Raw genomic sequence first — 14,937 nt, 5'->3', positions numbered from 1 at the left:
GCGTCCCTAACACAGTGTCCTGTGACGCGCAGGAGCATTGCACAGCAACTGAGTACATATTCCAACCATGAATCATGAACTAGCCTTGTTCTGAGAGCAGAAAATGGACACTTAACCTGGGAGAACAGCCTCTAATGTGGCATAAAGCAGACACTATTCCCCTGCTGTTATCATAGGGCAACTCTACTGTTGCCGCAAAAGCCATTACATCACTGTTTGATGCATTTACCCCTGCAGTGGAAACCTGAGTAGAAGTGGTTTACGCAAAGACACAATGAGGATGAGAAAGGGGTACAGAGTGAGAAAGAAAAAGGATAAAATTATTTTAAAAAAAAAGGATCAAGACAGAATGAATCACAGGAAAAGAGTGAGTTAATTGTGGCTGCTGTGTGTGTATCAGAAGATGCTTCAAGGTTGGTGTGAGGCAGCTCAAACCGGTTTTGTGAAGTGTTATCACAGCGAACCATGAGCCACCACTCCACATAAAACCAATGAGCTTCTGAGAAAAAGCAGCACTTCATTTTCTAAAGGGAACAGAATACTGAATGTTTGTTACTGGTATCACAGATCAGGTTTAGCCCAAAAATTCTACAAATGATTCAGTCTTTATTTAATTATCAATATACAAGCATGAATCTTATTCGGTTCCAAAGAGAGATTTGGCTAAAAATATATGTACCATCCTCAGACGCTTGCTGAGTCTTTGTGACGCCTCAGTCTGTTTGTCCCCGCCTGCAGTGCGCTCTATTTCAGAAATCACCACCCATCCAGAAACAATGGCATCTTTCAGCCCGTTTCAGATTTAGACGTGCTACACTTACAGAGCTGGAAGTGGTGTTTGATTCTGGCTGGTGACGTAGATACGTTTTCTATTTCTCTCTCTTGTATTGCACAACAAAGGACTGGTATTCTTCCTTTCGAATAGTTTCCACTCAATATGGCGATGAACAGCAACAACGTAACCCTGATCTGTGACAGCCCTGGATTAATCTGTCCTTAGTGCATCAATGAAGACCTGAGGAAGGAAGAGTCCATTTAGGACAAACCGTCTATGAATGTCCTGAAGGTTTTTAGATGAACTGAAAGGGTCAAGTAGGGGTCGTATGGAATCACACTCCTTGAGCAGCTGGAGTAGTACAATCACCCTAGTGAACAGGCCTGAAAGAGCGCCATGGAAACGGGGTTCTATTAGCAAACTCAGCCAATCAGGATTCAGGACATCACCTAGACAACAAATGAGAGATATAATGACATAATTGGCACATAAACATACAACAACTACATGCAAAACTATAAAGAAATATTACAGTTCATGTTAATTAGAATTATAAGGTTTTTGATTCAATTATAAAGGTACATCAGGAAGTTAATTAGTTATAATTAATGTGATAATAAAGAAAAACAGTTATTATGGAGCTCTTATATACCTAATTGTAGCTGCATACAAATTGTGAGATTCTCTTTGATAATGGCTGCACTGTTTTGGGCCCAGCGCTCCAGGTTCTTGGCGAGAGTGGAGGATTTTGGGTAATGTTTAACCAGATTCAATAGGTGTGGCAACAGGCACTCTGAGATCACAGATGGCTCTGCAAAAACATTTGCTTCATCTCGCTCATACAGACTGCGACATCTGACCGACATAAGAAAACAACAACCGACATTGTAAGAGACAGAAGAAAACAGAATGGTTGCATGCAAAAGATATAAAGATTAAAGCCTATATAACATTTGTAAAATCTACACTACCATTCAAAAGTTTGGGGTCGGTAAGATTTGTTAAATGTTGTTAAAAGAAGTCTCTTATGCTCACCAAGGCTGCAGTTACTTTTTTAAAAATACAGTAAAAACAACAATACTGTGAAATATTATTGAAATGTAAAATAACAGCTTTCTATTTTAAAATGCAATTTATTCCTGTAATGGCAACACTGAATTTTCAGTAGCCATTACTCCAGTCTCCAGTGTCACATGATCTTTAAGAAATCATTCAAGAAATCATTTAAGGTCACCTTACAGGCACTTTTGATTACATTAAATGCAACCATGCTGAGTAAACATTATACATTTCTTTTTATGCCGACCCCAAAGTTTTAAAACTCTAAAACTGAATGTTATCTTAAAACAAAGTAAAACTATGATTATAGTAATACAAAAAAAAAAAACATCTAATGCTACATAGTGTTCAAATAATTTACTTTTTTTTCTATAATAATATGCGCAAAAAACAAGTTAACGATTGGCTTGAATTATTGTCATTTCTGTATGTGGATTGACGTACTGCGTCTCTTTGGCCTCCTTCAGTACAGCATTCAGATCACAGTCAGGTAAGTGGCACACTAAGGCCTCCAAAGCACAACTTGCGTCCCAGAATTCCTCTAAGAGCAGGTCGAGCATTGAGCGCAAAGCCCGGTTCACCTGCATGTAGAAGCATTTCTGTGGATCTTCCGGCTGTCGGACAGAACAGCAGAGCAGAGAGGCAAAGACAGCCGCCTTCGCTCTCACCTGTGGACTCTCATCCTGAAGCAGGTAGATACCCGTGCTGATCAAGCTTCAAAAAACAGAGGGATGGAAATTTAGGGTTACACTTTACTTGAAGGGGTGTGCATAAGACTGACATGACACCTTCATAATCATGACATGACACCTACATAATCATGACATGACACATGTCATGAATATGAAGGGTTTTTTATGCATGTTTATGACAACTGTCATTAAGTGTCATTTGCTCAGTTATGTAATTTTTAATGCAAAGATGACATTGTTTGAGTTGTCTTTGTTATGGGATATGGTTAGGGGTAAGGGTAATGTCATATTTGCATTAAAAATGACATAACTGAGCGAATGACACTTAACAACAGTTGTCATAAACATGCATAAAACCTCCTTCATATTCATGACATGTGTCATGTCATGATTATGAAGGTGTCATGTCAGTCTTATGCACACCCCTTCAAGTAAAGTGTTACCAAATGTAGTTATACATCAAATACTTCCTGCATAATAATCATCAAACAGCAAGAGGAAGAAACAATTCATCTGCAAATCTAACCAGACAGAAATATAAAACATCCTGACAGTGCACTATGTATTTTGTTTCTAGTCCTTCCCTGTCTAGCTCACTGCCCAAACTAATTGAGTTATCAAGCACACCTCTTTATTATACCTGGTACTGAGCTCTTTGAGCGTGAGGCCTCCTGTCAGGCTCCTGGTCACTACGTGGACCCCACACAGACACAGAGCCTGTGCACATGCTGCTCTGAGGGCCTCAGGAGCTTCAGGACATCTGTGCTTCTTTAATAACTTACACCAGCGCTGGAGCAAAGACAAGTCCACACTGAGAGAACAGACAGGCAAACAGAGTAAAGAGTTTGAGCACCGGTAAATCCATTGGCCATATACCAAGACTTTCCGATTTCTCAGAAACATCAGTTAAGTTGACATAAAACAGCACACACAACTCATTTTAGTTACATAATGTGTTGTCTTTCTGAGTGGAACAAAAATATTATGCAAGAAAAAAAAAAAGAGAGAAATCTAGAACTGACTGAAGCAGGGCCCTGACTGTGGGGTCTACTCTCTTTCGAAAACACTCTTTTTTTAAAGAAATGTATAGTTTTATTCAACAAGGATGCATTAAATCCTTCTATTCATAAAAACATATGGAAAAATATAGAAATACAGTAAAACATGCATCGGCATTTTCACAGAAAATATTAAATACAAACAAATATAAAGAACATGAAGAATATCTAATAACGTCAAGCTAAACACATTAAGATTTGGCTGCATGACAGGTGAGTTTACCTGTGACAAAGGAGCAGGCTGACTGCACACAGAGCCGTGGAGATCAGCACAGGTCCACCTCTATCTGACTCCAGATCAGTAAACAGAACCTCCACACACTCCTGCAGCCATGTCTCCTCGAACCCTGAAAGACAGGGACGGGGCAGAGCAAGACTGTCTTCCTCAGGGGTCATAACCTCAACTAATGCGGTCAAGAATGCTCCTCTGTACTCCAGGTTCTGGTCCAACAGTGCCTTCTTCAGGTTGGCCTGCAGGGGATAGACAGATAGACTGTTATTCGAATAGACCCTTTCCAGACATTCCCAAAAAAAAATCTTGCAATCATGATCTTTTAGTTCTTATGAGAAGGGAATTAAAAGCATTATAAGATTGTGGTATATTTAATTTCTCATGACATGTAGAGCAGTTTGGAGTTTCACTGACCTCACATGAGGGCTGGGCGGAAATCCTGGCTGAGCACAAACCCAGTGTGTTTTTAAAGATTACTGAATACAATGACTAACATGCCCCCCGGGCCCTCACAAGGGGTGTGCATAAGACTGGCATGACACCTTCATAATCATGACATGACACCTACATAATCATGACATGACACATGTCATGAATATGAAGGGTTTTTTATGCATGTTTATGACAACTGTCATTAAGTGTCATTCGCTCAGTTATGTAATTTTTAATGCAAAGATGACATTGTTTGAGTTGTCTTTGTTATGGGATATGGTTAGGGGTAAGGGTAATGTCATATTTGCATTAAAAATGACATAACTGAGCGAATGACACTTAACAACAGTTGTCATAAACATGCATAAAACCTCCTTCATATTCATGACATGTGTCATGTCATGATTATGAAGGTGTCATGTCAGTCTTATGCACACCCCTTCAAGTAAAGTGTTACCAAATGTAGTTATACATCAAATACTTCCTGCATAATAATCATCAAACAGCAAGAGGAAGAAACAATTCATCTGCAAATCTAACCAGACAGAAATATAAAACATCCTGACAGTGCACTATGTATTTTGTTTCTAGTCCTTCCCTGTCTAGCTCACTGCCCAAACTAATTGAGTTATCAAGCACACCTCTTTATTATACCTGGTACTGAGCTCTTTGAGCGTGAGGCCTCCTGTCAGGCTCCTGGTCACTACGTGGACCCCACACAGACACAGAGCCTGTGCACATGCTGCTCTGAGGGCCTCAGGAGCTTCAGGACATCTGTGCTTCTTTAATAACTTACACCAGCGCTGGAGCAAAGACAAGTCCACACTGAGAGAACAGACAGGCAAACAGAGTAAAGAGTTTGAGCACCGGTAAATCCATTGGCCATATACCAAGACTTTCCGATTTCTCAGAAACATCAGTTAAGTTGACATAAAACAGCACACACAACTCATTTTAGTTACATAATGTGTTGTCTTTCTGAGTGGAACAAAAATATTATGCAAGAAAAAAAAAAAGAGAGAAATCTAGAACTGACTGAAGCAGGGCCCTGACTGTGGGGTCTACTCTCTTTCGAAAACACTCTTTTTTTAAAGAAATTGATCGTTTTATTCAACAAGGATGCATTAAATCCTTCTATTCATAAAAACATATGGAAAAATATAGAAATCCAGTAATTACATGCATCTGCATTTTCACAGAAAATATTAAATACAAACAAATATAAAGAACATGAAGAATATCTAATAACGTCAAGCTAAACACATTAAGATTTGGCTGCATGACAGGTGAGTTTACCTGTGACAAAGGAGCAGGCTGACTGCACACAGAGCCGTGGAGATCAGCACAGGTCCTCCTCTATCTGACTCCAGATCAGTAAACAGAACCTCCACACACTCCTGCAGCCATGTCTCCTCGAACCCTGAAAGACAGGGACGGGGCAGAGCAAGACGGTCTTCCTCAGGGGTCATAACCTCAACTAATGCGGTCAAGAATGCTCCTCTGTACTCCAGGTTCTGGTCCAACAGTGCCTTCTTCAGGTTGGCCTGCAGGGGATAGACAGATAGACTGTTATTCGAATAGACCCTTTCCAGACATTCCCAAAAAAAAATCTTGCAATCATGATCTTTTAGTTCTTATGAGAAGGGAATTAAAAGCATTATAAGATTGTGGTATATTTAATTTCTCATGACATGTAGAGCAGTTTGGAGTTTCACTGACCTCACATGAGGGCTGGGCGGAAATCCTGGCTGAGCACAAACCCAGTGTGTTTTTAAAGATTACTGAATACAATGACTAACATGCCCCCCGGGCCCTCACACGACAACACGAAGATCTACAGGCTGATTTCAGGGCAGTGTATAAAATGGATCTTGATTGTTTTAATTTCCTTCAGTTGTATTTGGTTGACATTTGCGAACGGCTCAAATTACCAGCCTATGATATTTGTGAAAAGTGAAGCTTTAGCAGTAGTTCTAGAAACAAACACTTGCAATTTTAAAACGTTAAATCAATTGTAAAAAAAAAAATGAATGCATGTTTTCATGCCTGAGCAGCACAGAATGAGTAAAGTGGCATTAACAGAAGCGTTCGTAAACAACCAGATGGACCACCGATTAACAAAATGTCTCAAGATGCATTTTTTAAAATGTGAAGGTTTTTAATTTGATACATTTTAAACAGCGCACCACTTATTGGCAGCAAGGCATGATGCAGCGGCCAAAGATGTCCATCTACCTCACTTTATGTACAAATAAGCTAGATGGATGTTTTTGGCCACTGGACTATGTCTTGCTGAAACAGAACACAAGAACATGCCCAGAGTCGACCTCAGCGATATTTAGAAAATATTTACATGTATATATTTATATTCATATAATTTATATTATATATAAATATATTTAAAATATAAACATAACTTATTTTAAAAAAAAATATATTTCTGAATGTGCGTATTTATATATACATAATAAATATACACAGTACACACACATATATTATGAAAACAAAAACTTTTATTTTGGATGCGATTAATCGCGATTAATTGTTTGACCGCACTAAATATAATAATATAATATAATATAATATAATACGTTTTATATATCATATGATCGTATAGTGGTATATGATATTATATATCATACTATTATATGATTTAAAAATAAAAATCTAAATATACATTATATTACATATTATATGGTATTAAAATTCTAATTATATTCAAATCTGGAAAATAATACAATACAACACAACACAATAACAAAATTATATAATACAACAATAATAATATAATATACATTAAGATTTTTAGTTTAAAATCATATAATTTTATATTATATAAAAATCTAAACACGGAACATAATACATTATAATGCAATGTAATATAATATAATAAACATAACTTTATACAAAATTGTAGATATTTAAATCAGGCAAATAATATAATAAAATACTATGTAATGTAATATACAATATAATAGATTTATGTTCATGTATTTGGATGTATGCACCATCATACCGTGTCTGTTCCTCAGCACCAGGCTGTAGTTTGGCGAGCAGGGTGAGGACAGGGTAGAGGGAAGGGTGCAGGAGAAGGGTGGCATCATGAAGGTCTGTAGCTGCGCTTTCCAGCGCCCCCTGGAGGAAGGGCTGTAGGGCTGGGTAGAGGTTAAAGAAGGAAGGAGAAGACATGCCGGAATGAGCGGAGCCCTCTTCACCGGTAGGCCGCTGACCCAACATTCTGGTGCACAGAGAACCTACGAGAAGTGAAAGGTCAACATGTGTGACTAATTCACAAGGGTTGAAATTAGAATAATTGTGAGCATGACCGGTTCGTACTGTAGAGCTGCAGGGCTGCGTTCCTCATAGCCCAGCATGGTGAGCTGAGGAGTGTGAGTGACAGAACGGCCACCACAGGGGTGTACTGCAGAACAGCTACACCCAGACTGGAGCCCTTCACCAGAGCTTGAAGGGTGTGAACGGCACACACCTGTGAGAGATCAGGGGACAGACATCTTTTACGAACATAGCTACTTTGTTCCTTAACATTTGTTTGATCCAGCAAAACTGTAGATTTATTTAATAGGAAGATCATTGACTCTACCTGTGGTAAGTCGAGAGTTTGGTCCCAGTCCTGGGGAAGAGGTGCTTTGGCTGTGTCCAGTAGGGTGTTAATGGTTTGTGCCAAAAGGGGGCGAGTCTTGCTAGAGTCCTCAGCAGCTAAGACACCCAAAATCAGCATGGGCAGACCGGCAGCACGCCTTGTTACTGAGGTACTACGGGGCGACTGGAGAACAGAAAGGCCCTAGAGGGAGAGAGAGAGCATTATATGATTTTTTTATAAAATAAAATAAAAATGATTTAATGGCTACTTAAAGAGATAGTTCACTCAAAAATTTTAATTCTATCAAAATGACTCCAAAACCGGTAGACCTTCATTCATATTCGGAACACAATTTAAGATATTTTTGATGAAATCCGAGACCCTACATAGACAGCAATGGAACTACCACGTTCAAGGCTCAGAAACATAGTAAAGACATCGTTAAAATAGTCCATGTGACATCAGAGGTTCAACCGTAATTTTATGAAGCTATGAGAAGAACACAAAAATAACTTTATTCAACAATTTATTCTCTTCCGTGTCAGATTTCAATGCGTGCCCAAAACAGTACCACGACGCATGCGTGTGCATTCCTCTTCTTGTAAACAAGTTATTTTTGTTTTCTTTGCACACAAAAAGTATTCTCGTGGCTTTATAAAATTATGGCTGAATGTCACATGGAATATTTTAACAATGTCCTAACTACCTTTCTGGGTCTTGAACGTGTCAGATGCGTTGCTGTCTATGCACGGTCAGAATAAAGCTCTCGGATTCCATCAAAAATATCCTAATTTGTGTTCCGAAGATGAACAGAGGTCTCGCGGGACTCATGTTATGTTTGGAATAACATGAGGCTGAGTAATTAATGACAGAATTTTCATTTTTGTGTGAACTTTTCATTTAAATAAACACAGGTCATTTAACTCGGAATTGACATTTCTATTAGAATCCCATGAATCTCTAGTTGAGAATGAATGCTTTACTCTATTCTACCTGTTTTAATATGAGAGGTGGGATCTCTCTGATTTCTGGATCAGAGCTGCTCAGTAGAGCCCTGCAGAACTTAGTAAAGCCAATACAGCAGCCCTCTACTGCCCCCTAATGGAAGATGAGAGAAAAAGAGAGAACAGGACCACAAACATAAGATGTTACTGTGAAACAAAGTGGAGGGAAAAACTGTTCGGACATCAGTGTGAAAAGAGCAAAACTGTCTTACCCAGTGTCTACATTTCAGAATGATGTCTTTAAATACTTTGGAAGCCTTCCTGAGTTCTTCCACACTCAAAGTCAGGTCTTTACAGTGCAGTGACAGGATTCTCTCCACCAGGGAGCCCAGAAAAATACCAATTTCCTACCGGGAAAGTAGATCATCCATATTTTAGTCATACATAATACTTTTTGTAAACCACAGTTTAAAATGTAGGCTGATGCTCTGTCATCCTTCTAGCAGCTTTACCTTCAAGGAAACCCAGCAGCAGGTCAGCACTAGACTATGTTCCTCAGAGAGCAGCACATTCTCCTCTCCATCCTCATCAAGTCCCGCCCCCTCAACCCCACCCTGACCAATCAGAGAACTGATTGCATTCCCCATGTCACAGAATGATGGAGGCACATCTGTGACAAAAAGAAAAGTATATTCTTATAAGAGAATCTCTTCAGACATATTGTTTACATCTGCAGTTTCAGGCAGTGTACCTTTCTCCTGTGTGTCCTGGTCCCCGTACAGCACACCTAACAGCAGTAGAGTGAGCTTTTCTATTAAAGACACAATGTCTCCTGCAACACTGTGGGTTATTGACTCCGCTAGGACCCCTGGCACCTCCAGCAAGCCCCTCTGCAGAGCACTTACAACACCTGAATTAATAAAACACACTCTATTTGTGGATTATTACAGCATATTTTCAGATATATTAGTAGTGAAACCTCCACTTAGTGGTAAACAATTGTAGCAAGATCTATAAACTCAGCTCAGTTTTATACCATGAATAGGCGTTGTACGGGCTGCAAGCAGCATGTCATTCCTGGCAGTGAGATAATGGTACTCCAGTTTGGTGAGAAGAAACGCGATCAATTTAACTGACTGTTTCTCCTCCCCATGTTCAAATGCCCCATCCACCCTATGACACAGAAATGCACACACACACACACACACACACGTGCACACAAGAAAATATTGTTCTCATAAAAACGAGGACCCAACACATTTAAAATAAATTCAAATTAAATTACCCCCAGGCACAAACTCTGCTTTTATGAATTAAAACTTTAATACATCAAGGATTAGATTGATCAAAAGAGGCAAAAGTGACATAAGTGAAAGACTGTTTTAAATAAATGCTGTGTTTTTGAACTTTTTATTTATCAAAGAATCCTGGAAGTTTGCATGGAAATTCAGCTTTGTCATCATAGGAATATTTTACATTTTAAAATATATAGCAAAATAGAAAACAGTTATTTTAAAATTGTAATTATATTTCACAATATTATTGTTTTTACTGTAATATCAAACTTTTGAATAGCAGTGTATGTGTATCCTTTCACACTTCAAGACTAAAAGAGACAAAAGCGATGTTTGCTCACTTGTGCAGTAGAAGTTTGATCATCAGTGCTCCCATCTGGGCCTCCTGGACCCGTGGGCTGTGGAGCAGCCTTTCTGCCCTCCTCAACAACACAGCTGTGATATCATCCGGGAGAGACGAGGGGAAAAATCTGAGAAGCAGCTCTGCAGACAGTTCACGGATCTACAGCACAGGGACAACATATGCCAGGCAAATACATCACATTACAGACAACTGGGGCAAGGGTTTCAACAGTGCATACACTTCTGTGGTTGGTAATATCTTAACGTTATTTTTTTTAAGAATGCTCTAACGCTCACCAAGGCTGCATTTATTTGATCAGAAACACAGTATAAACAGTAATGTTGTGAAATATCATTACAATTTAAAAGCACTGTTTTCTATTTTTAATCGGTTATCGGTATCGGCCAAAATTTTCATATCGGTGCATCCCTACTATTTTTATATATATTTTAGAATGTATTCCTGTGATGGCAAAGCAGCCATTACTCCAGTCTTCAGTGTCACATGATCCTTCAGAAATCATTCTAACATGCTGTTCTGGTGCTCAAGAAACATTTCTTGATAGGATTATCTTATTAAATGTCTTTACTGCCACCTTTTAATGGATTCTTGGTGAATAAAAGTATCAGTTTCTTTAAACAAATCTTACTGACCCCACGCTTTTGAACGGTATTGTCTATTCATTTAGTGTTACCTCATTGGTCGAATCCTCCAAACAGCCAATCAGGACAAGCATCTTTGACTTTGAGAAGAAATCCCACTTTCCCCTCTCTTTAGCCCAGTTTATAAGAGTAGACATATTGGCTAAAAGAAAAAAAAATCAATCTCTGATATCATTTTATTATATTTAGCATTAGCAATGAACATAAAATAATCCATTTGAAGTTAAAGATAAAAAATAATAGACAATTCATAATATGTATTCCAAGGTACTTCAAAGGATACCATGGTGCATGCCGAAAACATGATATATAACCATGGTATGCTTTTGTAAGTGTTGTTTTATTACCAGGTGGTTGTCCCTTCTTTCTGTCTGGACTCCAGGTGTCTGTACATGTTTCCAGCACTGCAGACAGCAGGAGCAGGACAGTCTTCTTCCTCTGGTAGCTGCTGTCAGGAGTCAAATAGACCACTGACAGCTGGAAGAGCCAGTCAACAAACTCTGAGGGAAAATATCATGATCATGAATATAAAATATCAAAATATCTTGATCTTACCAATAAAGCCATTTTATTATATTCTATTGATTAAAAGGCTTCATATATTCAAATGTTTACAAAAATGTGATTATTAAAACACACAAACTTTGACAACGTCACTAAAAACTAAAAACTTGCATCCATGCCAATAGATGGCAGTAGTCAAAGACTATCATCATATTGGTCATTTAGAAAGACAAGTGAGTGCCAGCAAAACATAATAAAAAAATTACTTGTGCACCTTTAAAATAATGTTGAAATCAACTGTAAAAATATATAACATGAATTTTAATTTCTAAACTCCTCACCGACTCCTTGTTTAAGCTCCGCCTCCTCTTCCTCCGTGAGCCCTTTTTTACCATTATGGCCTTTGATGCTGGCCATGCAACTGTCTCTTATTCTCATCAAGAACTTCCTCAGCACTGCCTGAAAGTGCTGGCGGAAAGGTGACGATTCACTGTTGAGATTGAGCGGGAGGAAGTCTCTCAGAGCGGAATACTCCACTTGTGATGGGGCTTCTTTGGTCTTTGGACTGCAGCAGAGGAGGTTCAGAGCTGCAAGCCGGATGCTGTCATCCAAAGAGGAGAGGGCAATATGGAGAGTCTTAAGAGCATGGGGGCTGTCCACACTCCAGAGGGAATGTCCACTTGTGGCCCGCTGGGCGTTCATGACACAAGCCCACGCGTGAAGGTGACCGGGAACCGCGGGGTCCAGAGCTGACAACAGAGTGTTAACAGCACCTGGAAATATTCGTAGTGTTGAGGGCAGAAGATGGCTAGAGGCGTTATTTTGAAGAAGAGTTAATTCTGAAGTCAAAGCCTCCAGAATGACTGGTTGCCACCTCCGAGCCCATTGATTGGCTGAGTCTTGTTCAGTGGGTGGAGCTTCTTGGGATGCATTTATAATAAGCTCGCGTTTCTGTTCCTGAAGGAGGGATCTGTAGACTTCTGAGGCACATGGAGAAAGGTGATTGGTGGAGAGGCATTTTAGGATGTGAGAGGAAAGAGCTGGATACAGTTCCAAAACCTTTTAGGAGGAGAAACTATATTTTATTTTACATTTACTTAAAATGACTTTTATAATGTACTGATGCTAATAAGGCTCTCAGAAAGCTAAAATAAAGTTTATTTTCCAAATCATGTAGTATTTAATAAATATATAAATTATTTTATCATTTTAAATTATTGCTTTTATTTTTACATTTATATTAAATAAAATGTATGCTATAATTTATATTAGAATAAATGTATACATTCTTAGAATTCTTGATACAATTGTTCAAAAAATAAATGTATTTATTAGTTATACATTCAATATTATTTATAGTATTCATATTATATTATTAATAATAACATGGTAGATATAACATTTATTTTAAAAAGGAGGAAGAATGTACAAGCGTGTCTGGTCACTCCTCTTACCTTGTCTGTTCCTGCATATGGCAGAAGTGCAGTAAGCGGTAAATACTTTGCTTTGGATTCCCAAGGCAGTTCTGATATACTGTTCAATAATTCCACATAAAGTCTTTTATCTGTGTTCTCAAAGTGCAGACAATCCTTGTCATAGATCTCCATAAACAGACAGAAAGCACTGCGTGCCACCTCTGCAACACCATCCAACTACAATAAAAGTAATGAACAAAAATACCAGCTGAGTGGATGTGTTCTTGTAGTTAACTTTGGTTAAATGTCCGGTTTTATCATTTAATATGGATTTTCTCAAGAAAGTATGGGTGGTTCTTGCCCGTACAAAACATTTTCTTAAGAAAGTATGAGTGGTTCTTGCCTGTACAAAACTGCTAGGGAGTTCTGAGTGGTTTTAAAACACGGCCCAAGGAGAAATAGCCCATCTTACTCCATACTTAGTGTTCAAACCCACATACTTTAAACAGGGTTCCCACTCTTTCATGTACACCAGATTCAAAGACTTTCAAGGACTTTTTAAAGCACCATTTATTTTATATCAAGCACCTATCAAATTCACACCCCAGCATATATAGCATCATGAAAGACCTCTTACAGTTCTTAACATTTCACTTACACTTAACATTTACATTAAACATTTCAGAGTAATGAGGTTTTGAATGCGTAGTTTTCATAAATTTAGACCATTTTGAGCAGTCGTGTTCAAAATAATTTAATTAAATCCATTGAAGTCAATGGAGTTCACACTGGTAATATTCAAATACAATTTCTCAAAAATATTGATAAAAATAGATATTCTTGCATCAAACTGGTTTTTGCTGTAATTCTTGTAAAAGATTTAAATTTGAAAGAATTTCTCAATTTTTAAATTAATAAAAAGTGGTTAAACAGGGCTCTACACTTTCTTTTCTTTTGAAAAAAAATAATAATTAGGAGCGCAGTCAAAAATTTCAGGAGCACCTTCTAATCAATAATCAAAAATTCTGATCAATATTAGCCTTCCCATTACGAGATGATATTTGACTTAAAGTGATTTACAAGGAATTTTGTTTTTACACCTTTGTAATGGCATTTTTTTAACTGTATTAAAAGTATGTCATATTTTATGTCAAATTCAAAAAATTATATTTATAAGGTTTTTAAAACTTGTAATTAAAACAACAGAATAAAATCAAGAGGGCTTAAATCTTTCTTTTCTTTTGAAATCAATAATCGAAAATTCTGATCAATATTAGCCTTCCCATTACGAGATGATATTTGACTTAAAGTGATTTACAAGGAATTTTGTTTTTACACCTTTGTAATGGCATTTTTTTAACTGTATTAAAAGTATGTCATATTTTATGTCAAATTCAAAAAATTATATTTATAAGGTTTTTAAAACTTGTAATTAAAACAACAGAATAAAATCAAGTAGAATAAGATTAAGTTACCAAAAAAACGCAAGTTCATTCATAAATGAAACACCACTGTGTTTGGTTGGAGATGCGCAGCGGCTCAGCTGTGACTTTGTTTGAAACTATTTTTGTTGACGAAATAGAGCAAAATCAGGCAATAGTGTTGTAGTCAGACAATGTAAGTCACTTAATATTCATTTCTTGTTTATTGAAGTGTTGTATTAAATCAATATCACATTTGCAAACTCCCTTAATAATCATTAAAAGCGGTCACTCACCTTAGTTCATCGCGATCTCACAAAGTTCCATTATAATCGACGACGCTCCCTACACTGCACAATGAATCTCGTATTTACACCGTCTACACTTTGTTTGTTATAACGAGAGGATTCGTGAGTTTGCAGAACTCAGCACTGAACAAAACGGCGTTTTGAGCAGTGAGTGGATTCTGATTATTGTGTTCAAGGAATCAACAGATATGTCTGT

General features: G+C 37.7%; 1 protein-coding gene across 1 annotated transcript in view; it reads right to left on the bottom strand.

The window, feature by feature from the left end:
* Positions 1-333: 333 nt before the first annotated feature.
* LOC107597327 (uncharacterized) overlaps positions 334-14,937 on the bottom strand; it is a 20,102-nt gene continuing 5,498 nt past the window's right edge. The window contains exons 8-28 of the mRNA XM_016288341.1: positions 13,052-13,249; positions 11,939-12,656; positions 11,441-11,593; positions 11,126-11,235; positions 10,430-10,590; positions 9,830-9,966; positions 9,545-9,703; positions 9,306-9,463; positions 9,066-9,200; positions 8,843-8,947; positions 7,850-8,050; positions 7,585-7,735; positions 7,265-7,502; positions 6,180-6,183; positions 5,545-5,792; positions 4,910-5,073; positions 3,808-4,144; positions 3,167-3,337; positions 2,279-2,548; positions 1,428-1,630; positions 334-1,224 (exon numbers count right to left, since the gene is read on the bottom strand). Coding sequence (XP_016143827.1) covers positions 986-1,224; positions 1,428-1,630; positions 2,279-2,548; positions 3,167-3,337; positions 3,808-4,144; positions 4,910-5,073; positions 5,545-5,792; positions 6,180-6,183; positions 7,265-7,502; positions 7,585-7,735; positions 7,850-8,050; positions 8,843-8,947; positions 9,066-9,200; positions 9,306-9,463; positions 9,545-9,703; positions 9,830-9,966; positions 10,430-10,590; positions 11,126-11,235; positions 11,441-11,593; positions 11,939-12,656; positions 13,052-13,249 — 4,260 coding nt within the window. The 3' untranslated portion in view covers positions 334-985. The remainder of the gene's footprint in view (positions 1,225-1,427; positions 1,631-2,278; positions 2,549-3,166; positions 3,338-3,807; positions 4,145-4,909; positions 5,074-5,544; positions 5,793-6,179; positions 6,184-7,264; positions 7,503-7,584; positions 7,736-7,849; positions 8,051-8,842; positions 8,948-9,065; positions 9,201-9,305; positions 9,464-9,544; positions 9,704-9,829; positions 9,967-10,429; positions 10,591-11,125; positions 11,236-11,440; positions 11,594-11,938; positions 12,657-13,051; positions 13,250-14,937) is intronic.

This window comes from Sinocyclocheilus grahami, unplaced genomic scaffold (assembly GCF_001515645.1).
Source record: "Sinocyclocheilus grahami isolate Dianchi unplaced genomic scaffold, SAMN03320097.WGS_v1.1 scaffold230.1, whole genome shotgun sequence".
Taxonomy (NCBI): domain Eukaryota; kingdom Metazoa; phylum Chordata; class Actinopteri; order Cypriniformes; family Cyprinidae; genus Sinocyclocheilus; species Sinocyclocheilus grahami.
This window is presented reverse-complemented; position numbering and strand designations above follow the sequence as displayed.